At 38.2% G+C, this 26,566-nt stretch overlaps 1 protein-coding gene across 1 annotated transcript; it reads right to left on the bottom strand.

The window, feature by feature from the left end:
- Positions 1-4,752: 4,752 nt before the first annotated feature.
- On the bottom strand, positions 4,753-5,364 carry LOC135699804 (ESX-1 secretion-associated protein EspI-like). The gene has a single exon (XM_065220184.1). It carries the CDS (start codon positions 5,362-5,364, stop codon positions 4,753-4,755), a length of 612 nt encoding a protein of 203 aa, XP_065076256.1.
- Positions 5,365-26,566: the final 21,202 nt, after the last annotated feature.

The raw sequence follows: 26,566 nt of genomic DNA, 5'->3' as shown, positions 1-26,566 counted from the left end.
TTTATCCGTAATCAGCCCTGCTGACCCCTCCAACATTAGTTGCAGGCAGTGGTTGTTAGATAATGCGGCACTGTAACTACTACTATTTTAGAGGTATGATTCGTCAAGTTTATACAACTCAATGTTTCAATTGAGCCAAACTATCTATCTTACAATTACAAAAGCAAACCGAAGCTTACAATTATATGCAAATGCAAAATGAAACTTGACAAATCATCGTCAATCCCCTTATTACAGGGCAGGGCCTGACGATTTGAATCTAATTTAATTTTGATCAGTGAACGGGCACCATATGGTACATTTTCTCAACATGAACCTATCATTTCCAGCCTATCTGAACTATTTAATAAATGGAAGCCATAACATGGGTTACGCTCCCCCTAAGCGGGCATTCCGCATCCTGTCTCTGTCTTATCTCAAATACAAAATGCCAATGGTATGAATGTATCTATATATATTGGTCAGGCTTCAGAATCGTCCAGTGGGCAGTGCGCTCTACACTCCAAGTTACCTTTTTTTCAAATTTACCGCAAATTTGATATTTTACCCATTGAGTGTTGATTAGTCACAATGAAACATTGTGACAGAAGTTGAGGTTACTAGTGTATTAAATAATCTAGGTCCTATATAGGATTATATCTGAAAAATCCAAATCTGGCCAACGCCCACCCTAAACCTAAACCTGTTCTAATCCACTTGAAATGACTAACGTATGGAAGACTTTGACTACCCAGCCATGCAATAGTCTCATTCCGTGCCTTATGGCAACTTGATGATTCTATTGCGCTCATCTTCTTGCACCACCCAGGGGAGACTTGGTCCTGTACCCAATGCTTAACTTATCTCCATTCCACTCAGCTACTCGCAATTTCTTGTGATATAGTGGGCGGAATATTATTATACACTGAAACCTCCGTTTACGAAGTCTTTTTTTACGCAGTATTCAATTTACGTCCCTCTTTTTACGAAGTAAATCCCAAATAACGAGTTTTCTTTTTACGAAGTAAATTCCAAATAACGAGTTTTTTTTTGCGATTATGGGAATCTGGGAAAAACTATGAAATATCCCACAATATGGATATCTTTGGAATCGGAGTGAGATGTAGGAACCGGAAACCCATGTCTGACGCCATTTTGAAATCCAAGATGGCGGCATCCGGTTCATGAAAAACTGGAAGATACTTTCAATACCCCACAATATGGGTATTTTTGGAATCAGGGTGACGTGTAGGAACTGGAAATCTATGTTTGACGTCATCTTGAAATCCAAGATGGCGGCTTCCGGTTACAGAAAAACTTGGACATTCTGCCATATACAACACAAAATGGGTATTTTTGGAATCGGAGTGACGTGAAGGGACCGAAAATCGATGTCTGACCCCATTATTAAATCCAAGATGGCGACTTCCGGTTACAGGAAAAATTGGAAATTCTGCCAAATACCCCACAATATGGATATTTTTGGAATCAGGGTGATGTGCAGGGACCAGAAATCGATATCTGACGCCATTTTGAAATCCAAGATGGCAACTTCCGGTTACAGAAAAACTTCGAAATTCTGTCAAATAGCCCACAATATGGGTATTTTTGGAATCGGAGTGACGTATAGGGAACGGAAATCAATGTCTGACGCCATTTTGAAATCCAAGATGGCGACTTCCGGTTACATAACAACTTGGAAATTCTGCCAAATACCCCACAAAATGGGTATTTTTGAAATCGAAGTGACGTTTAGGGACCAGAAATTGATGTCTGACGCCATTTTGAAATCCAAGATGGTGGCTTCCGGTTACAGAAAAACTTCGAAATTCTGTCATATACCCCACAATATGTGTATTTTTGGAATTGGAGTGACGTGTAAGAACCGGAAATCGATGTCTGATGTCATTTCGAAATCCAAGATGGCGGATTTCGGTTACAGAAAAATTGGCAAATACCACCACGTCACCCCGATTCTTAAGATACCTGTATTGTAGGTTATTTAACATTATTTTTGTGTAACCGGAAGTCATCATATTGAATTTTAAAATGGCGTCATACATGGGTTTTCAGTCCTAATAAGTCACCCCGATTCCAAAAAACCCATATTTGACTATATTTCCCAGTGTTTCTGTAACCGGATGTCACCATCTTGGATTTCAAAATGGCGTCAGACATGGATTCTCGGTTCTCACAGGTTACTCCGATTCCAAAAATATCCATATTGTTGTGTATTTAACGGTATTTTTCTGTTTTCCTGTAACCGGAAGCCGCTATCTTGGATTAAAAAATGGCGTCACACATCGATTTCCGGTCCCTATACGTCGCTTCGATTCCAAAAATACCCATATTGTGGGCTATTTGACAGAATTTCCAAGTTTTTCTGTAACCGGAAGCCGCCATCTTGGATTTCAAAATGGCGTCAGACACCGATTTCCGGTCCCTACACGTCACCCTGATTCCAAAAATACCCATATTGTGGGGTATTTGACAATATTTTCAAAAACCTCTTTTTACGAAGTAAATCCCAAATAACGAGTTTTCTTTTTACGAAGTAAATCCCAAATAACGAGTTTTCGTTTTACGAAGTAAATCCCAAATAACGAGGTTTTTTTTACGCACTAATTCGATTTACGAACCCCCGGTTTGGTTCGTAAATGGAGGTTCCAGTGTATGAGACAATTCAATGCAGACGTCTTTCCAAATTTGGCAGATCGACAGGTAATCGGTGAGTTACCACGATAGTTGCTATTCAACAACTCGACAACGTCCCATCGTCAACGCCTGCTATGAGAATTTCCCATTGCAGACGCCAACGAAATGACGTCATCGAGCTATCGATCAACTACCCTGGTTATCGCCTGGTACCTTATAGCACGATGCTAGGAGGCGAACCGGAAGAATCGATGAGCTACCTCCCCCTACATAGTAATAAGTCGTACATGATCCACAAAGTCACATATATACGATTCGAATATGAAATTGACAACGAAAAGTGCTAGGTTCGTATTAGAATTAAAAAAAAATATATAAAATGTCTCACCATTGGACAGAACCCAAGGGATATCCGTGTAAATACACAACCGTGACGTGACCAAAAAGTGTGACCTATGAAACTCTGGTAATTTCTCGCTTATGTGCACCCTGCATGGTTTGAATCGGAAAAAAATTGAGAAAATTACAGCAAAATTAACTAAATTATTTAGGACGCAAAGATAAATTTTCAAGAAAATTTCCATTTCAAATGAAAATGCATTAATTAAAGAAAAAATTTTCATCATCAATAGAATCTCATAATGCAAGGGTTTTTTTTATATTTTCACTAATTACTCAGAATTTAAACTATACATAAATTACTGAAGATGATACAATGCTATTAAAAAAAATTCAAAAGCTACAAACGATACTCCTTTAGCTCAGTCGGTAAAGGCGCAGCTACAAAGCAAGTCCATGCTGGAGGCGACTGAGTTTGATTCCCGTCCGGTCTATTAATTTTTCGGGTTGGAAAATTTATCTACTTCCTTTGGCATAGGATGGTCCAGGCATAGAAAGCTCTCAATTAAAACGTGAAAGTATTTCAAAGAAATACCATGTAGTATACAAATGGTTATTTTTTTCTCGAGGATTTCTTTTGAGAAATCACGGATTTCGCGGATCAAAATTAGAAAATCTTGTAACAGTCCTGCATTTCGGATCACGCCTTCCTTTGGAAAGGAAGTAAACCCGTTGGTCCCAGGTCTATGAGTGGATGGGTCGATAGGTAGGGGGTCCAGGTGTGGGTGCTGCCGCCCTGGCGTCGGTAACATTGGTGCTCAGCACGGAAAACAAATCAAGGAAAATAAAAACGTCAAACATGAAATCAGCATGTCAAAATTTACAAAATATGTGAGTTTCAGGCAGATTCTGAAACATTTTAGATTTTGTCCGACTTTTGTATGGAGACCCGCCACTGAAGAATTGTTTCCAATAATCCAAAGTAGAAGGTTCACCAATTTCAACCAAATAGCCAGAACAACTATAGCGGCAGGATCCAACAAGCACGACAGGGATGAGTGGGATCTTAGGCACGCATTGCGTTCTGGTTTAGCCGGTTCTGATTCATGGCTATTGAAAATCGATGCTAGGGGAACTGGCTCTAATGTTGGCCTATGGAACATAGATAGGGCCCATCGCTAAAAATCTACTATTAATAAATTTTTTCTAGAAGAACGCGTCATTGGGACGGTTCTAATGGATATTTTTGGTCGCTATTGAAAATTTAGTCCAATGCTGAATTTATGTATGGGCCCAAATTAGGGGCATTAAGGCGGACATTACATCCATTTCCCCTATACCAGAAGTGAGTATTGTTTTATAATATGTCGTTGGAGGATTTCTGAAGATGCTGTGCCTGTGCCATCCTGGTAAAATGCTGCAACTTGGAAAGCAATTAGGTGCAGAATTATTTCAAACACATGGAATACAACGCTGGAAGTCCCCGTCACCATCCTCCACCACAGGACCCGAACGACAGCGATGTAAGCAACTATCCTAAATTGTCATTTTTTCAGTTCCGAGCTGTGCTACCATAGGTGATCCAGAGCATTTATCGAAAATGTTATGGCCGTCAGCGCAGGGGAATGTGATAACACAAATGTTATATTTTTACATGGGATCATTGGTTTTATTTAGCTACTAATAAATAGATAAATAAATAAATAAGCCAGCTCTCATTGCACTCGAAACACAGATAATATTCGTCAAACTCATTCACAGCGGTCGACGTTCTCTCAATTATGACTGGTTGTATCGTGGAGTGAGCGACGATCGACACGATCCACAATAGCCAGATGGCCTAAAAGGGTAATTCAGTGATGGGTATGCCACCGGTGCTGCGGTAGTTGTTGTAGGGGTGGGTGTCGGCAGGGGTGTTGTTTGCGTGCATGGAGGTGGTGACTGAGTACATGGTGACTGAGTGCATGGTGACTGAGTACATGGTGGTTCCACTGGCGTATGTTCCGGGGCATCATCGTTCCTGGTCAAGGCGTACACGATCTGCTGGAGAACACATTTCGGAAGTTTTAAGGCTGTTTCCGGAGGAATCTGCACGCACACGGAAACTGGCAATGATTTGTCGCACTTTTCGGCTGGTGGGGCTGGTGGTGGTGGCGGGTGGTTCTCTTCGTATTCATGGCTGTTGTCCGCATTGCAACCGGGGTAGACACCTACTCGCTGCAACTGATTTGTCGACGGATAGAGGCCTTCGTTTCGGAGAGCAGGATTCACGTTGCAATGAGCCGTTCGACATTGGCGTTGTGGACCAGGATACGGGTTCGGTTTGCTGTACGGTTTGCATTCGGCCTGACTGATGAAAGCCACGACGATGCAGACGAATAGTTTCAACATTTTGCTGGAGATCGCGACGGTTACTTCCACACTATGGGATGCACTTTCCTTGAGAGCTGTGAATGAATTCTGCCAGATTTGTGCGATAACCATACATTTTATACCGGTGCCCTTCGTGACAACGAATGTTTAGGAGATTTCGTTAGATGTTGTGTTTCTGATGTGCCTTTCGACGCGTCGCATTTCAGCTGCTGCCGTGTAAATTGTTGTCATTTACGTGCGTGTATAATACACAGCGTTGTTTTGGCTACCGAGGAAGGTACATGACCGAGTGTAACAACCAAGATGTGATTTATGAAATTTTATATGGAACGGTCTTCCTTAGGCAGAGTGAACTTCTGGGTAAGACACATGTAGAATACATACATCGTAAATGCAAAGAACCGTTTTTTGCGAACAGCTTGAAGGAACCTATGAAGTTTTACGCAATTGTTTAACTTCTCAGCAAGACAGCTTTGATGCATGGAATATTATGCAATAGATACATGAATGAAATTAAACGCTTTTTGCTTGAATCAAACAAATATTCGCAGATTTCTTTTCTTGGTTGACGACCGCTCTCAATACGACCGCGGGTCAATATTAAAATTAGTTAAAGCCCTGATTAAAAACAGATTTATAGACCAACAGGGCGTCGATTCAATGATAAAAAATAAATTCCCTGATATTCCCTGATTTTCCAAAAAAAATTTAAAAAAATCCAGACAGGGTTGGAGTGATAGAAATAAAGGAAAACAAAGATAAATCATGCTTACTGATTAAAGTATAATAGGGGAATTTACGTATTCTCGGCAACCTAAGCAGCGACCTTCTTTCTATAGCCTTTTTCTCTAAGGAACGCACACATATGCAGTATTGGTTTGTATACAATCTTTTGCTGCCAGCTGCTCTAACAATTTCAGTCAAAAGAATTGTCAAAAACTGTTTTGAAACGCTTTTACAAAGCTCCAATCTTCTCTAGTGAGAGCGAGTATTGTCGGCAACCAGTTTTTCTTCAGCAACCGTTCCATTTGAACTGCATGTAAATCTGCTGTTCTATTATCGGCAACTCGAAATCAGCTACAATTTGTAGTGCGTGTGTTTCATTTCAAGAAAACCTTGCTAGATTGCTTTTTCTCAGTGGTAAAAATATAGTCAAATTGAAGCTGAAAGAATAAAGAATCGTTTGCATGCGTTCAGCGAAGTGTTTTCGTAAGAAAATCCAGTGAAAATAGTGTTTCAATTTGGGTTGCCGAAAATAGTCTGGCATGCCGAAGCCGTCATTTCCCCTACTTGAATAAACAGAATATTTAGATCAGTGCAATTTTACAAAAAAAACTTTCGTTTAAAATTTAAAAAAAATATGTCATTTGTTCTTGGCTCATACAAAACCACAATCAAATCTAAGTGTCCCACGTTTAAAGATTGTTTTATACTGAACCCGTCATAATCGAATCCATCTGAGCGCACAAATGGTTGACGTTCTAGCATAATTTAAAAATGTTTTTAAATGATAATGATGATGATGATGATGATGATGATGATGATGATGATGATGATGATGATGATGATGATGATGATGATGATGATGATGATGATGATGATGATGATGATGATGATGATGATGATAATGATGATGATGATGATGATGATGATGATGATGATGATGATGATGATGATGATGATGATGATGATGATGATGATGATGATGATGATGATGATGATGATGATGATGATGATGATGATGATAATGATGATGATGATGATGATGATGATGATGATGATGATGATGATGATGATGATGATGATGATGATGATGATGATGATGATGATGATGATGATGATGATGATAATTGTCTCTTCTACAAAGTTGTTCCTTATAGTTGGGCCCTCATTTTTATGACAATGAATTCAAGGGTGGTTCCTATTATTATTAAAATAAAAAATCTAACTTTTTTGTTTGAATAAATTAAGGTATACAAAGTTATATCTGAGCTAATTTCAAGCAATTTTGTTGAAAATAAGTGTTTTGTATCTCTTAAATTGGCCGATTTAGAGCTATTTGAATTGCGTTAGGGTGGCTCTAAAAAAAACAGTTGTTTTGCTCTAGTTTTCTTATTTCGAATTTCTCAGCAAAGGTGTTCTGAAATAACTTTTAGATCTTAAGAAGGCGCAATTTTTGCTGCACAAAGCTTCTCAATATCTTTCGCCGATCAAGAGTTATCGACGTTTTTATACTAAAAATATGCACTTTTCAAATGTTAATATCTGTGGTTGGGGCAAAAAAAATTTAAGGCATTTGAAAGGGCGTATGTTATTCTCAATAATATGAAAAAATTGGAGGTATGTTATTTTATAAACTCGTATAAAATCAATTTGTTCATATTTTTTACTATATTTGGGCATATATGTTTTATTAGAAGAGATACAGACAACAAATTTGGCTATAAAATATTCGTCTTTAAGAGTTTTAAAAGTCTCTACGAGATGACTTTCATGATAAATTAAAAAAAAAGTTATTGGCAAAAGATGGATTTCATTGCAATTTTTCAAAAATAACATACCTCCAATTTTTGCATTTTATTGAGAATAACATACGCCCTTTCAAATGCCGAAAAAAAAACCTTTTTTTTTGTTTGCCCCAACCAGAGATATTAACATTTGAAAAGTGCATATTTTTAGTATAAAAACGTCAATAACTCTTGATCGGCGAAAGATATTGACAAGCTTTGTGCCTTCTTAAGATCTAAAAGTTATTTGAAGACACCTTTGCTGAGAAATTCGAAATAAGAAAACTAGAGCAAAACAACTGTTTTTTTTAGAGCCACTCTAACCCAATTCAAGAAAATAGCTCTAAATCGGCCAATTTAAGAGACACAAAAAATTGTTTTTAAAGTTGTTGTTGCTTGAAATTAGCTCAGCTATAACTTTGCCCAAGAATGTATACCTTAATTTATTCAAACAAAAAAGTTAGATTTTTGATTTTAATGATAATAGGAACCATCCTAGAATTCATTATCATAAAAATGAGGGCCTAACTATAAGGAACAACTTTGTAGAATATACTTTTAGTCTAAAGTTTCAATTTCAGGCTCAAAACATATAATTCCACCTAAATCTGCGTTCTGGACCACTGTGCGCTGTGGCGAGTAATTCGTGGAACTGATAATATTCAAATCAACCGTTAAATGCGTGAACGAAGATACACAACGAAGTAGTACGTCTGTTTGTCTGTGATATAATGTTTCATATAATAGTGGAACGAAAGAGAAAAAAGAATGATATCACCCAATATGTTGCAATGGAATTTATGACATCACGATGATTTTAAAGAACTACCATAGGTATGCTGCCGCTACTACTTCAACAGGTTTTAAAAACAGCACAAAATATTAAAAAATGCTATCAAAACATTCCAGATCTGACCACTAAGAGCACTGCAGTAAAATAAACAGTGCGTCCATATATTAAATGACTCAAGCTTTAGTGAAAACAGTTATTGAAATTTCATGCCCTGAGCAGAACAAATTCGACTGATTGTACTTTGTAATGCATTTATTACGAATACGTAAATGAATTGAAAATTTCGAAACGTGTTAAAATATGTATGCAGATCTTATTCATATAATTCTGGCCCATTCCTTACGTTATGTAATTAGTAATTTACTATTTTGTAGAAAGATGTAGTCTGGTCCACTTAGAATCCGGACACTTTATTTATTCTATAGCAGCGCCTCTAGTGGCTAGATTTACGATGATTTGACAGTGGTTTGTTTTGAGAGTACACGTGTTTCAGTGGTGAAATATTTCGAAATATCGCGAAAAAATTAAAAATTTGCCGTTTATACCGTGGGAGATGTTCTCAGGCGGTTTCGTGATCGCAAGAGTGTGCCACCGAAGGTTCAAAGCAAACGTCGTGCTGGAACTTTGGATCAGCAGCTGAACTGGAAGGTGTTGATTTCGATCAAGATCAACCCAGAACTCTCGGATCGGGATGTCACCAAAAATACGGTGCCAGTTGTAGTACCGTCCAGAGGATACGTCTGCGAGCAGGTTACCGTTCATTTCGTGCCTCCAAGTAACCGAACAACAGGACGATGACACAGAATCTAGTGGCCAGAACATGCGCCGGGAAGTTGTTCGACCGGGTTCTGACGAAGTACAGAGGATGCCTTCTCATGGACGACAAAACCTATGTCAAGTTGGATTTCAGGCAGATTCCTGGACAAAAGCTTGATCAGACCACGAACCATCATCAACAATTAGTATATAGCAAATTCAAGTTTAAATAAAACAGCAAAAAGGTTATCTTCCATTTAATTCCACTTAATTAATGACAGATACGTATTTCGACTTCAATGTGCAGTCATTCCCCCTAAAGGCTTATCAAAATCTAATCCCCTTAAGTACTCATCTGTCAGCGCCGGTGGTGTAGTGGTAAGCGTGACTGCTTTCTCACCCCAATGGGTCTGGGTTCAATCCCAGCCGAGGTCGGTCGGATTATTCTGAGGCATAAAAATCTCTGGTCACTTCGGAAGGAAAGTAAAGCCGTTGGTCCCAGCCCATGTGTGTTTGAATAGGTGCGATATCCTACGCAGGTGTGGAAAGCTGCCTTCCTGCACATTCGATTGCCGTCAATGGATGGAAATCGATGTCCGTCGGTGATTGGCACTAGATTGCGGAACAGAGACTGACGTTAAATAAAGAAAAGAAGAAGAAGAAGAAGAAGAACTCATTTCCTAGGTAACAATTTCAAGATTACAGGTATAAAAGTGAAACTACAACGTGTGGAATCGGGACCTACCTAACTAATAATAACCAAAGATTTAAGTAAAGTGAAGAAGAAACATCTATACAACTCTCTTATAGGGAAAATCCCCAAAGGCTTGGTAGCCATCATAATGAAGTAATGAAATTGGGTTGTTAGTGGAATGCAATTACTTCAAATTCAAGCTTGTTTTCGCCCGAATGGGATGAAAGTCCCAGCTTTATTTGAATTTTTCTAAACTATCTCTAAAGTTCGATGAATTGATTCATGGTCGGACAAATCCATTTTATCGATTATATCCGATAAATTCGAACTTAAATCTCTGAAAACGAATAATATATTTTTGTATCGTTCACATCTCTATGATTATCATGACAGGTAACAGTGACAGCCATTTGTTTATAATAAAGGAGCATCGCAAAATTTCAACCAACAGTACATCGAAAGGCACGCGTTAATTCATAACGAATCGAATTTATCCAAAACAAATTCTAGAATATTATGGAAATTTTATTGAAAATCGTTAAAAGAAATGTAGAACAGATTACTTTCGCCCGGAAACTCATGATCTGGCAAGGAATTTGCAGCTGCAGACTAAAAACCAAACTTTTCATCACCGGTACCATCAAACGGTATGCAGGAACAATTTTCTTTTCTCGTCTTCCATCTTTTTTAATTCTTCACGTATCGAAACGAAACTTTCATCACTGAAACACGTGTACTTTCAAAACAATTCGCTGTCAAAACATTCCAAATCCAATCTCTGACGCTGCTATAGAATAAATAAAGTGTCCGGATTCTAAGTGGACCAGATTTTATTTCGTACGCATACTAAATCAATCATTCCTCGGTAATTCTCCACATTTCGCTTGTCTCCTTTCTTGAACATCGAAATGAACGAAGATTTCCAACGAAAAGGAAATACACCTAGTTGTAATGAAGTATTGAACAGCTTTGAAAGCGGGGTAGAAAGCTCTATTGAGCATCTTTTGAGTATGGAAGATGGAATGCCGTCAGGCCCAACAGCGTTCGAGAATTTCAGCTTCTTGATGGTGGGTCTATAAGGTATAATATGATCGTGAAAATATCAAAGCTGAACGTCACTGGAAGTATCTCTGATTCCTTTAGCAACTTGGCTCAACGATGCCGTTGAGTCGTTGAATGCTCTGCCAGGCAGGTTACATTTGTCTATAGAAGTGTTGGCTTTTTTCATAGCTTAGATGAATCTCAACCGGTAGTCTATCCTTTTTCCATTTCGTCTTCACAAACGTTCAGAATAACTTAGCTTTACGCCAGAGATTTGTTTACATTCGTCTTTTGTAATTCTTGTAGAGAAAACGGTTGTACATTCGATAACCATTAATTGCTAACTAAAATAATCGCTTGAAGAATGGATTACGGGACTGGCTGTATTTGCGAAGAGCCTTCGATCTAACACTCTTCAAGTGTTGTAATCGAGCATTAGACCATGTAGGTTTTGGAGCAGGTCTCCTCAGAGCCACACAATCCATTATTAATCGGCTCACAACTTCTTCGAAATAGTAAACAGCTTCATCAATGGACGAACACAAGTCAAGCGACTGCCAATCTACCTGAGTCAGTGAGTGATTCAACGCAATGAAGTCAGTTCTACCAAAGTCCAGGCTTTGTACATCGACGGTGTCTTCATAGATAACAGGAGCTCATCAACACTGCACTCTAGTGTGGCGGCTTCGTTCACCAGTACAAGATCAAGCAGTCGAGAGTTTCTGTTTGGTACAGAATTAATTTGCATTTAACCATGCAGGCTGAAACCATCCAAAAGACCATAGCAGGAAGCAGGCTTGTACCACCGAAGATAAACCAATGATTGGATGATTCGCGGAAATATTCCAAACAAGCTCAGACTGGTTTAGTCACCATATAGCAGAGCTAGATCGTAGACTTCTTATTTTCAATTACGCAAATCTCGGAAATCAGTGCTCCATTTCATTAGAAAACGAGGGGGCGACTCTATCTACGATGTAGGAAAATTGTATTTTGCTGTGGTTAGCTGCGCGCACGCTTAGTAAATAGAAAGAAGATTGATGATGATTCTGAAGATTTCTTGCAAAAAGATGATGTGCGATGCAAGTAGATGCGAGAAATGACAGAAAACTTTTCGAAGATTGATTCGCTAGTGTGAGATATGTTGAGCATCTAGAATTGAGATTTAGATGTGTCGCCCCCTTGTTAGAAAATGCTACTGCATGTATGCTGCAGTGCAGCAAACGTGGAGTAACTATGAGTGCTTCTTCACAGACAAACAGGCGTATCACTCGCAAGTTGTTGATATAACAAGCAGTTTTCAGAATCTTCGAATATCATAAAACTTTTGACAATATCGGGATAGCTCAATGCTTTTTTGATTGTCTTCTTTTCTCCATCCAAATGGTAGTAATGAAAAGATCTGATTCATGGCTTGAATGAAGACATCATGTAAATTTTCGACTCTGGATCGTTTTCTAGCATGGTAAGTTCGACATTTTTTCCGCTGTTTATGCTGACTTTCTGTTGCTTCTTCTGCTAATATTCCAAGAGGAGCTGACGAATGAATTGTTATTTCTCCAGTATGAGCAAGTACTTTTTGTACGGGTGCAGGAATTTTATACCAATCATTTAAATAAAGATGAAGTCGGTATTTGTCTTTGCAATAGGCATAATTTTTTCTGGATTAATTGGCTCCTGGCTGTTGATAGTAATTAATCCTCACCTCACCTCACCTGTTTCGAAACCTCACAATTAATTCTTCGTCGATATTTAAAACGCTGCTTAAAAGATGAGGATTTGCGCATTCTTGTCGACAAACGTTACCAGTAGTGCTCGTACCTGTTCCTCATGATCTTGGTTGATCAACTCTAACTCCAAATTTTTCATAAAGCTGCGCCGTTACTTTGATGTCTGAAGAAATTTGTCAAACCAGATTTTTACATAATGCAGCTAATTTAGAGGTGCCGATAATAGGATAACCGGTTCACACGTAAATCAAATGGAAAGGCTGCCGAAGAAAAGGAAGAGCTGACAATAATTGTCACACTCACCTGAGAAGTTTGGAGCGTTGTAAAAATGATAGACAATCTTGGACAATTAGGTCGATTGGAATACATGAATCAGCAGGCAGCAAAATAATGTAAACAAACAAGGTCTTCAGTTGTGTGCATGAAAACGAGACCATGTAAAAAGAAGCATGCACGCTGCTTAGACTGACGAGAATAAGTAAATTCCCCTATTACGCGAAAATAATGTTATAACACGAAAATCAGCTAATCTCATCAAATTTTTGAAAACGCTCTATTTCCAAAGTGCGCAAATTTGCGCAAGATTTTTTTTTTCTGAACTCAATCAAATACACTTTAAACTCAATCATGAAGCATTAAATGACCTGGGAATTTTTCATATTTTTTTTATTTGTATATTTTTTTATATTATTCCATTCGCATTGAAAGTTCTTTTCATAAGCTTTTTAATGGCATGTAAAAAGATAGTAATAACTGTTAAATTAATAATAAAATGATATTTTTATGTTTTTAAGCATTTTTTTTTACGTAGGACTACGTTTGTGATTTATATATGGGGGAACACTTTGTGAAAGCTGACAATGGAACATGTAACAAAATTATGAAAGATATTGAACGTTAATAACTCAGCTGCCCCTGGACCAATTTCAATAATTTTATCACCAATCGACTAAAAATATTTCTATGCATCTGTTAAATTTAAGACGTTATAATTTTTCAAAATGTCCCTATTGATAATTGCACGAATGTGCAACTGTTGCTATGATAGCTAAAATTATCACCGATTGCCCGTGAAAAACGATTTCCCAAACACAGATTTCAAAGTTGAATTACCACCGGTCTCACCAAACGGTGTTCATTCAATCAACTCGTGGTGAGTGGTGGTGTTCTCCAGTACACAACGAAAGGCTCCCCACAAGCAGCTAGCTATCAAGGCTGGCCTCAACCGCTGATCAGATTCAGTTCCAATCACCGTGTGTGGTGGTGTACGGTCGTTGTCATCATCATCAGCAGCAGCAGCAGCAGTGGTTTTGGCACGTGGCATTGAACATTGTTCTCCAGTACACAACGAAATGCTGCCTGCAAGTAGCGAGCTGCAGCCCTCATGAGCATCCATACAATGAGGAAGAACCCACACCGCTATTGTTCAGAATCAGTAGCTCTTCGTGAGTCGCTGTGGGCCATCTATGCCTAGCGCGTCACCCTCATTCCAAACAACATACAGCTCACCAGCCTCATCTGTGTTTAACACCCTAATAGCTCAGCATTACTCAACCACCTCGTGATACACCACCATACATTTGTAAAAGAGTATTTTTTGGACGTTTGTCAAGGTCATCAATCGGTCAGTTCCCATATCAAAATAGAGCTGGAATTAGGGCGTAACAGCTTTTGTAAACAATTACTTATTTCGATGATGCCTTGAAAGCCAAGGCTCGCCCACACAAATCAACATTACCATAAGGTAGGGTAAAACTTCCTTCACCTGACGGTAATGTTGGTTTGCATAGGCTTGCCTTCCTTTTCAAAAAATCATTGAGAGAAGTCATTGTTTACAAAATCCTGTTACGCCTCAAACCAGCTCTATCTAGATATGTTTATATCTGACAAAACATGTTCTTGAAAGCAACATTGGGGGGTGCAATTTCTAAAAAAAACAAATCCTTTTAATTTGTCGAACCTCTTAACGGAATCCCTTTATGAAGAGCTTTGAATGGGTTGGTTTATTTCTTTTAAATTCCGTTATAATTGCTTATCTTTTGACAGATACGCGTATTTCGTCTACTACTTGCAGACTTCATCAGTGCCAAGTACTCAACACCACTGAAGAATCCATCTTTTATCTACGAGTTATTTAGTATATAACTCGTAGATAAAAGATGGATTCTTCAGTGGTGTTGAGTACTTGGCACTGATGAAGTCTGCAAGTAGTAGACGAAATACGCGTATCTGTCAAAAGATAAGCAATTATAACGGAATTTAAAGGAAATAAACCAACCCACTCAAAGCTCTTCAAAAAAACAAAGTCAGTCGCGGCTTGAAACTGGTTCGTTCTTGATCGAGAGATGATGGATTTTAATGCTTCATACGCCAATCGATAGGAATTTTTTCTACAAATCTGTTAAAATTAAGACTTTATCATTTTTCAAAATGTGTCAATAGTGACGAATGTGCAACTGTTGCTATGATAATTAAAATTATCACCGATTGCCTGCGAAAAGTGATTTACCTAACACAGATTTCAAAGTTGAATTTCAACCGGTCTCACCAAATAGTGATTATTCAGTGGTGGTGTTCTCCAGAACACAGTGAAAGGCTGTCTGCAAGTAGCGAACTGCAGCCCACATGAGCATCCATAGCAGAAGGAATAAGCCGCACCGCTATTGATCGGAATCAGTAGCTTTTCGTGAGTCACTGTGGGCCATCTATGCCAAGCGTGTCATATTAAAGAGTACAAACAGAGATAACCCCGCTCAAACTCCTATTCCTACACAAAACACCAGCTCCTGCTGCAGTTAACAAATACGATTTATTATATAAGAACACGTAGTACTACGTCCCCATTGCGTACAACCCCAAAGGGCTGTCCCGTCTTCAACTTTCAAGTTGAATATCTCTGAAACTACAAATCGTAGATACCTGAAATTTTGGGAACTTCTTACACGGGAACAAATCTAAAATCCGAAATGAGATAAATGACTCATGATTTCATGAACATAGCGTATTTTCATGTTATGAAAATACACCATGAATAATATTCATGATATCATGAGCTATGTTTGCGTAACGCACCCATGATTCTGGAAATCATGAATCATCCGAGTTAAAATCATGAACTAAATTCATGAGTTTAACTTTTAGTTTTAAAACCAAAACATTTAAAAAAATAAAATAAATCATCAAACTGGATTCGAACCAAGAACCTTACGATCACTAAACCCATACTTTGACCACTAGACTATCAATACTTGTATCAGAAGGAAGGCAAAAGGCGTATAAGAGATACCTATGTAGTGCAGTGAACACGGTTTTTCAGGTAACGCTTGAAGCGGTCATGATTCCGCTGCATTATGAAATCATGAATTTCCATAACGAAATCATGAATCATTGTTATGATTTCAAGGGTTGGCAAGTTTTTTGATTTCATGATTTTTTGTTCATGATAATGGAATCGGATTTTTTCCCGTGTAGGCAAAGTGTTTACTATTGATAGATTAATCCAGAATCTGAGTAATAAAAAGTAAATTTTCTTATTTTGTCCGCCAGATTACCTACGAACGCTACCACAACGCATCGCTTGTGGAGCAAAAAAAGGTACCACTTCTTGATTCATCGATTTGTTGGCACTGCCCCTTTCTGTTCTGTGCTAGCCAAGTTCCGAAGCATGGAGAGAGCAGTGGAGAAAGCACAGGTCTGATATTGGCAACGTTCGTGAGTCGAGTAAGGGAAAATAGCAAAAAATGCACGCCCGATGCGATTTTTCATAGCATTCCCGGATATAACTCATAAATTTGACAAGCCACAGTGCTAGTTAGGCACTTAAACTAGCACAACAAATCCCATAATTAAGAGTGTAATAGCTATCAAAACCCATAAAACGCCCAGAGTGCATTTGTCCCCTGTTCTACCCTACAACCGGCAACCCTTTTTCGCCATAATCAATTTCTCTTATATTCTCTTCTTCAATACAGTCCACATTTTTCGATCTCAAATTTTCTTGCATTGGACCGCTGTTCGGTATATCTCATCCTCCGTTCATGCGGTCTCCACTAACATCCTCTGATGATGAATCCCACATAATTGTAAGCAAATCTTACATCCCCCGGTTGGGTGTAGTTCTGAGATCAAAGCTGACAGCTTACGGTAATCCATTAATAATTGTGGAAGTGCATCTAGAACACTAAGTTGAGAGTCAGCAAAATTCTCGCTACAGATGCGTGAAAAAGCTTAGAAAAGAATGTTTTAATAACACTGTAAAGGTAACATTACACGGTTCTATTGCATCACCGCAAATTCCGGTTTACTCACACATCAGCTTTTGAACAAGCAGAGGCTTTGAAAAGTGAAGAGGCACGCTTCCAGCTGAGAGACACAAATTATTCCTGTTAACGAATGCGTATTCCACGCAGTCGGCAATGCATGACACATGTTTACTGACCTGCTGTTTTCCTTTCTCACATCCATGAGAGAGAAAAAAACGCCCCGACTGTTTTGAATCAATTTGAAAGAATAATATTTGTTTTCCCTGGGACCCTTTGAAATTGTTTCGTGGGAATCGAAGCTTTTCGAAATTGACAATGCCCAAAAATAAAGTGGACCCCGCACTTGTCTTTGGAGGGCAGCACCGAAGCGACCATCCCATAATTACGTTTCATTATTAACACTTGCCATGTTCGGGCAAGATTAATGGTCGGGGGAGAATGATTTATTCGCGACTTGCAGCCCGTGTCAACTTGTCACGCGTAACTCGTAACACGAGCTGGGGCAGCGCCGGTGGAGATGACCTTGTTTATGCAAAATTAATGCCCACAGAGTGACAGATGAGCGTAAACATTCCTGCTTTTCTTGACTGACCGTAGTCGTTGTTTATAGTAAAGAGACAAGAAATTTGCATCAGCTACCGCACGCACGCACGTGGATAACAACATTTCATGTTCCGGCCGGATTTCCAGCCGGATTCGAGGAGATAATTCATCAAGACAAATTTTCGGCTCGCTCAAGTGACGGATGAATTTTGGTTGCGATAGACCGAGACGATGTTTTTTTTTTGTCCTCGGCAGCGGTAGGTAGGGTTAAGATCTAATTTCCGTCACTTTACCTCTTTTTTACGAGCGGAATGTTGCGATCGATGAAGATTTCTATATTTATTAGATTTTATAAAGAGTAACCGATTGTTGAGATATTGAAAACATCGCTTCTTGACTCCAATTCCGTTGTACAAGTTTCAATACCGTCACAACACATTAAAATGTGATTGAATTCACTTTGGCAAACGAATGAAGGGAGACCTATTTGATTTTTTGCTAGCAAAACCAGAGCAAAACAATGTCAAATTTTAGTATCAATGTTTATTATGTTATTGATTAGCATTTGACTGTAGCAAGTTAATAGCACCGACAAACCGACATGAAACTTAAACTTAACTTTTGATCGAGAATCCATAACGGCCTATTCAAATGTGCAGCGATCCCATTTGTCAAAACCATTGAAATGTTTCATCATCAATTTGTCTGAAATAGATTAGACAAAAAACAAACAAAAAAAATGTTGTACGCGTGTTCGTGGCTAGGATAAATATTTTCCGCGAACACGGCCGCAGACGTCAGTTTTGTACTTTGATCAGAAATTTCTTTGTAATTTGTATGATCATACATGTCGGTTTGTCGGTGTTAATAGCCTATTCTGCTATGAAAGCATAATTTTTTATTGTTGTGATATTTTGGATTCATGATGTTATTTTTGATCTGATAGTAGGATGTGCTATTAGTATGTCATTTAATTGATTAAATTATAAAGCATACAAAAATCTTGATGAGATGGAATAACTAAAAATGATATTAATTTGCTATGATTTTTATTATTCTTTAGATGTTGCACCAACTGGCATTTCTATTACTCAGTTATGACGTCAAATATGTTTTGATAATACTTTTGATATTTTACCCCTTATATCAATCAAAATACTAGCAATGTTTGATGTTCTGATTTCCAATTATATTGATTTGATATTTTCGTCAACTCGCCTACAGACTTTGTTGTGTAGCTTTTTTCGCTTCGAAATCGTTGATATATTGGATGCATCTGTTCGATATGACGGAAAAGGGTGCTTATGCCAAAGTAGTGCTCTACACTATGCAGGTAGTTAGTGGTATCGAATAAAAGCGTCTCGCATCAGACGATCGTTGGCTTACTGCACGCGCGGTACAGGATTGAAGCGCTCGAGCGACAAAATCCACCAATGACTGCATGACAAATTATTGAAATTTGCATAAACCTGTTAACTACTGTTGACAGTGCGATGTTTGGTAGGTGTGTTTATTTTTTGTATCCATACGAGAGCAGAGATTTATAGTGTTACAGCAACAGGTGGTTTGCTACTTTTCAGTATTTAAATAATGAAGGCGATGATGTGCAAATTAAATCCTATTAATCAGTAGTGCTAATTGGCGGTAATTTAATTAATGGAGAAAGCAACATGCTTGGTGCGAATATCAACTACCTACTGTCGAATGAAGAATGATTCCTCTTCAATGTATAGCTATTTCGAAGCTATTTTATTCAGCAATCACTCATCAGTTTTATCTTGCAAATGACGAACATAGTGTTATAGTGCTACACACAGTTTTTCCCGAAAAGCAGTAGATAAATCACAAATCACTCATTACGGACATGACATTTCAAACACACTTTCAACGATTCAACCAATGGATCTAAGATTTGGGCCCGTCGATAAAAATCACTTGTTTTTCAATTTTTGGTTACTGGTTTAGTAAAAAAGTTAACAACCAACGTGTTTCATTAAAATATTTGCATGGAGCCAATATAAGGGATACTAAGGCCGACATTAGAGAAAGTACTTTTTTTAACTCTTTATTTGTTCCAAATTCAAACTTTATTACATTTCAATTTAAACCTAAGTAATCCAGCTACTACAGTAATTACCAGCCTTAATTGATATGATAATTAGATAATTAGATATATATATCTAAGTGCTTTTACTTTGTTCCTGCCCTAGCAATTCAGTATTTTAAATTCTTTTTCTAAACCTGTATGTCAGTATGATAATTGACTTCTTAAAACTAAAAACTCTCTTATCTAAATATATAGGGAGTTAATATTTTTGCCTGAAATTATTAATTACTTTGCATGACATTTGTTCTAATATCTCAACATTCTACTGTACCAGGAAGGCAACTTTAAAATAATCTTCATAACTTTCGTCTGAATCCTTTGAGGTGCTGTTTTCTTGGTAACCATGGATATGCTCATAATGTATTATACAAATAATGCTCATGCTCATAGTTGGTCATACAAGTGTATCTGCGGCATAAGTACTATATTCCTTTAGAACTACGAATTCAATTGAAACTACCGTATGCGTGATAATGTTTGCACCATTGAGCAATTTCAAAATTGAAAAAAATTCGCCAACATTTCGTTTTAGAGTTTTTTTATTTATATTTCTCAGAGTCCTAATCTATTTTAATCATCGAACGAGTTTCCACTTGCTGCAATTACGGCCTCCACACGCTTCCGGAATGCACGGCAGGTTCTAATAATGTAGTCTGGATCCATTTCTCTCCAGGTACTGGTCAATGTGTGTCTGAGGCTTGCTGTACTCGGGTGGCGTTTAGAACAGTATGAGCTATATGTTACGTGCATGCAAAGAAAACCAAGGCATTGTATGCACAGGTGAAACGGGAACCTTATTTGTACGATGGTGCAAACATTATCACGCATACTGTATGCTTTTTTGTCTTCGATTTATAAAGGCCGTCCGAATCCGCATCCTGAAGACGACCCAAATTCTCCAATTGTGCGACCAAATGACGTGATGGCATTTTCCCGAACCTTGGCTGGAAGACCACTAAGCCAATGTTTCTGTTCTGAAGTTTCTCAACTGCAGAAAGTTTGAACAGGGAACGTGAAGCCAAACGCACCAAGGAAGTAGAAATGGAACTTACAAAACAAATTTTAGCTTCCATTATCAGTAAAACGGTTCACTGTATCATGATCAACAACAAAAAAGCTTTATTGAAAAACAGCAAACGATATATTTACCAAAAAAATCAGCTAACATAAACGGTTTGCTGGACACCCAGTAAAGACCTGTCAATCTGTTAGCATCACAGTCGCAAGTATTTGCATTCGTACGACTCGTATAAATCACCGAGGAGGAGGAGATAAACAAAACTACAAATATATAAAATTGTGTTGGTAATAGCACTGTTTATATTAAATTTTAATAAACTATGCATGGAAAAGACTCTAGGATAATAAATAAAGACAAAATTTGTGTATATGTATCAAAAATCTTTAACAGAAGCTGCCAGCCCCAAGTGAAAATAAATTCGATTTACTGAGTTTATTCAGCAAAATGCTGTGAGCTGCCAGAATTTTTTATTGCTGAAAAATCAGTGAAGAAATTTTGCTGAATTTTTTTCTGATTATCAGTAAAATGTTGTCATTTTGACAGAAGTTGGAATTGCTGGAAAATTCAGCAGCATTATTTTGCTGGAAAGTTTGCTGATCTTTCATCAAGTCTAAAATCTGCTGAGTTTTAGCGATTTAAATTTGGTGTTTAAGAAGGCCACAATAGCGTTTCTCCGGGAATTCAAACCCTTGGATATGTTCCACGCCAAGATGGGCAAGTGTTCGACCTTCGAGCACCAGCAATCACTATAAGAAGTATTGGGCTTCGGTTTGTATTTGCTAGTTTTAAATATTTAACTTATTATGTATGATAAGATGGAACCTACACGGTAAAAAAAACATCATGTTCATGTAAAGTGATTTGCTGTTGAATTTGCACTACTTGCCAAACATTGCAATTCGATGTGCAAATCCCTTGGAAGAGATCATATCCAAGCACGATGAAATCAACAGCAACTTTTAACTCAAAATGTCAATTATACTGATATTAAAAATCTATCACTTTAAGTTTAAATAATTTATCCTTGGATTTAATTTTTACTGAACATGGGTTTAAATAAACATAAAGCCTTGTTCTTACTACAAGCCTTGATATATGTTAAAGGGTGATACGGTCAAAATTTGGTCAATATCAACTTGACGTATTTCTTTCAATTTTGCATTTAAAAAACCTGAACACCCCTCATTTTGAAGGTGTGTGTGTGTATAATGTTGCTCCTATTTTGATTTTGGAATTCACTCTTCAGTTGTCAAAATGCCGTCCAAGCAAGAAGAGCAGCGTATCAAAATTTTGCTCGCGCATCGCGAAAATCCGAGCTACTCGCACGCAAAGTTGGCAAAATCGCTAAAAGTTGCCAAATCAACCGTTACAAATGTAATTAAAGTGTTTGGGGAACGTTTGTCGACAGCCAGGAAGTCTGGATCGGGAGGAAATCGAAAACCGGAAGCCGCTGAGACGACAAAGAGAGTTGCCGGTAGTTTCAAGCGAAACCCTAACCTCTCTCTCCGAGATGCCGCAAATAAGCTGGGTGTATCGTCTACAACCGTGCATCGAGCCAAAAAACGAGCCGGACTATCGACTTACAAGAAGGTAGTGACTCCAAATCGCGATGATAAACAAAATACGACGGCCAAAGCGCGATCCCGGAGGCTGTACACGACGATGCTGACGAAGTTTGACTGCGTGGTAATGGACGACGAAACCTACGTCAAAGCCGACTACAAGCAGCTTCCGGGACAGGAGTTTTATACGGCAAAAGGAAGGGGAAAGGTAGCAGATGTTTTCAAGCGCATGAAACTGTCAAAGTTCGCAAAGAAATATCTGGTTTGGCAAGCCATCTGTACCTGTGGCTTGAAAAGCAGCATTTTCATAGCTTCCGGGACTGTCAACCAAGAAATTTACGTGAAAGAGTGTTTGAATAAACGTCTGCTGCCTTTCCTGAAGAAACACGGTTGTTCCGTACTGTTTTGGCCGGATTTGGCATCTTGCCATTACGGTAAAAAGGCCATGGAGTGGTACGCCGCCAACAACGTGCAGGTGGTTCCCAAGGACAAGAACCCTCCCAACACGCCAGAGCTCCGCCCAATTGAGAAATACTGGGCTATTGTCAAGCGGAACCTAAAGAAGACCAAAAAAACTGCTAAGGGCGAGCAGCAGTTCAAGGCAAACTGGCTTTCTGCGGCGAAGAAGGTGGACAAGGTGGCTGTACAAAATCTGATGGCAGGGGTCAAGCGTAAGGCCCGGCAATTCGGATTTGGAAAAGCGGAGGCCTAACTGAATATTTTTCCTGAATTTTATACTAATTGAACTTGAAAAAGAAATTTAATTTGATTTTTTAAATAAACGATTTCACCGATTTACACGCGTTTTCCCTTGACCAAATTTTTACCGCATCACCCTTTATTCAGCATATCACAGTATGTGTAATAGGTACGCAAAAAAGCGTATCTTCTGGGGATTGGAAGGGTGTGCAAAAATCGAAAAACTTGTGAATGTTATATTTGAATCGCCCCTAAGCCTCCAATCCTCAAATATCTATGGAGACGATTGTTCACATAAGTATACAACCAGAATTCCGAAATTTCATAAAGTGCACAAAGAATAAACGAAGGAAAACGGGACGGATTTTGCGATCTCTTGCTGCATACTGCGAAGTCCTACTCGGAAGCAACCGGAAGAACCGGAAGAATACGAATTTATTCGTGGTACCGTAAAACGGGGTAACATTGATAGTTTTTTAGAGTATATTCTAAATATTTTTAACAGCAATGAATGTTTTTCAAATTTTATATTTTTAAAACAAGTACTGAGGATCCTAGAGCTAATTCGTTAGTAATATTTTGAACGAAAATTAAAGCATTTGCACTATTTTCTTGGTTTTGTGACCGAACTTCAGTATTTTGATTTGGGGTTACACTGAAACCTCCATTTACGAACCAAAACGGGGGTTCGTAAATCGAATTAGTGCGTAAAAAAAAACTCGTTATTTAGGATTTACTTCTTAAAAAGAAAACTCGTTATTTGGGATTTACTTCGTAAAAAGAGGCGGTTTCCGGTAACAGAAAAACTTCGAAATTCTGTCAAATACCCCACAGTATGGGTATTTTTGGAATCGGAGTGACGTGTAAGAACCGGAAATCGATGTCTGACGCCATTTTGAAATCCAAGATGGCGGCTTCCGGTTACATAAAAACAGAAAAATAATGTTAGATAACCCACAATATGGGTATCTTAAGAATCAGGGTGACGTTTAGGGACCGGAAATCGATGTCTGACGCTATTTTGAAATCCAATATGGTGGCTTCCGGTTACAGGAAAACAGAAAAATACCGTTAAATACACAACAATATGGATATTTTGGAATCGGAGTGACCTGTGAGAATCGAGAATCCATGTCTGACGCCATTTAGAAATCCAAGATGTTGACATCCGGTTACAGAAACACTGGGAAATACTGCAAATACCCCACAATATGGGTTTTTTGGAATCGGGGTGACTTATTAGGACTGAAAACCCATGTCTGACGCCATTGTGAAATTCAATATGACGACTTCCACTTACATATAGACATATAAATAATGTTAAATAACCTACAATATGGGTATCTTAAGAATCGGGGTGACTTGGTGGTATTTGCTATTTTTTCTGTAACTGGAAGCCACCATCTTGGATTTCAAAATGGCGTCAGACATCGATATCACTCCGATTCCAAAAATACCCATATTGTGGGGTATTTGACAGAATTTCCAAGTTTTTATGCAACCGGAAGTCGCCATCTTGGATTTCAAAATGACGACAGACATCGATTTCCGGTCCCTACACGTCACACCGATTCCAACAATACCCATATTGTGGGGTATTTCACAGTATATCCCAGTTTCCCAAAATCACAAAAATACTTTTTATTTGGAATTTACTTCGTAAAAAGAAAACTCGTTATTTGGGATTTACTTCGTAAAAAAAAACCTCGTTATTTGGGATTTACTTCGTAAAAAGAGGGACGTAAATTGAATACTGCGTAAAACAGACTTCGTAAACGGAGGTTTCAGTGTACTTTGATAATGTTGAATGTAGAAAAAAATGAGTGAAACTCAAACAATTTAGTTCTTTAAATACGAAACATTGAATGAGTATATAATCAGAAAACTTCAAAAGCAATAAGAATACAACATTGAATTTGTGAAGGCTGTATCAGAAATACATTTCATAAGTGATGGTTTGAATGCTTTTTCAAAAAGGCGAAAAACACGAAAATTGTTTTTTTTTTTATATTTTTGTAAAATATGTAACACATACTATATAGGGTAAACGCTCCTATAGTTGCGGTACCTTAGAAGCGTTAGGTTCCTATAGTTGTGTATGAAGACTCCGTACACAACTATAGGAGCCTAACGCTACTAACGTACCGCAACTATAGGAGCGTTTCCCCTACAAAAACCATATACGATATCAACGGAAACACCCTAAGCTACAATATGGAACCAATGTTTCGTATTTGGAAAAAGCACAGCGAGTAAATTTATTCTTAATATTATACTATTAAAGTTACCCGCATTATCAAAGATACCCCGTTTTACGGTACTTGAGAGGACCTTGACACCGGTTGCGGGCATCCTTTTCTTAGGATTTAATGTTTTGGTTTATGTACTTGCCTGATCAGATTAATCAGATTAACATAATTAAACTAAAGAATAATTATGTGGTATTTACCCTGTAATAGAACTGACAGCGTCCTGCAGAAGACGCTAAGACTATTCAAAATTTATTTATTTTTTTCAATTTCATTACTAGCTTATTTTTGAAGTAAATAAAGCTTTTACAATTTAGTAAAGTAAAGAGTGGATTGATGTCCTTTTCGAAAAAATCTACCCCGTTGTCTCGATACCACTGTAGAACTTCCCGCTGTAGTGGCAGCTTGCCAAATCAGGCCAAAACTTTACTGATCCATTGTGAGCCTTAATTTACGGAAGAACACGTTTTTTCAGGTGCTCCTGCTTGTACATTTTGGAATCCATAGTCTTGTTTGTAACGAAAAGCTGCGTTTTTTGTCCACAGCTGCAAATACCTTTCCAGATCATGAGCATTATTCAAAATTTATCGGCAAAAACTAATATGAACTTGCTAGGGATATCACCTCAATCAGTGGCTTTATAGAACTTTTGTCCGGGAAGCTGCACATAATCCATCTTCACGTACGTTTCTGCGTCCATGAGGATGCATCCTTCGTACTTTGTACGAATTCATTGTACAACTTCCGGACACGTCGTTTGGCCACTAGATTCTGCTTCAGTGTCCTGTTTGATTGCTTACTGACCTGAAAAGATCGAAATCCTTCTGACGGTGCTTTGGCTGGCATTGAATTTCTTGTCGATATCATAATCCTTGGATATGCCCTAACCGTTCTCAACACCTTCAAATGCACCTTCCGATCCTTAATTCCACTACGACGCTTGCTATGATCATGCCGATCGATAGTATGCCACTCACGGAAACGTTTGAGAACACTGCACATGGTCGATTTACCGATTTCAACGACTTCGTGATTTTTTAACCTGACCTCGTCGGATTTTCCAAGTGGGTGTCCAAAATTAATTTTCGGTTCGCGGCTTTCATCAAGTTTAAATTCTTTTAAACAAAATAAATCGTGACGAACTTTTCAGCACTGAAAGAGGAAACATTTCAAAACATTCCTGATCCGCCCGCTAGGAGCACTGCAGTAAAATAAACAGTGCGTCCAGATATTAAATGACTCAAGCTTTAGTTCTA

Source organism: Ochlerotatus camptorhynchus, unplaced genomic scaffold (genome assembly GCF_037179485.1).
Source record: "Ochlerotatus camptorhynchus isolate MF236.1 unplaced genomic scaffold, CSIRO-AGI_Acam_v1.1 ptg000002l, whole genome shotgun sequence".
Lineage (NCBI taxonomy): Eukaryota > Metazoa > Arthropoda > Insecta > Diptera > Culicidae > Ochlerotatus > Ochlerotatus camptorhynchus.
The sequence above is the reverse complement of the archived record's forward strand: the minus strand, read 5'-3'. Positions and strand labels throughout refer to the sequence as shown.

What these genes read in the sequence shown, in the direction of transcription:
- LOC135699804 (XM_065220184.1), bottom strand. Translation starts at nt 5,364, where the DNA reads ATGTTGAAACTATTCGTCTGCATCGTCGTGGCTTTCATCAGTCAGGCC.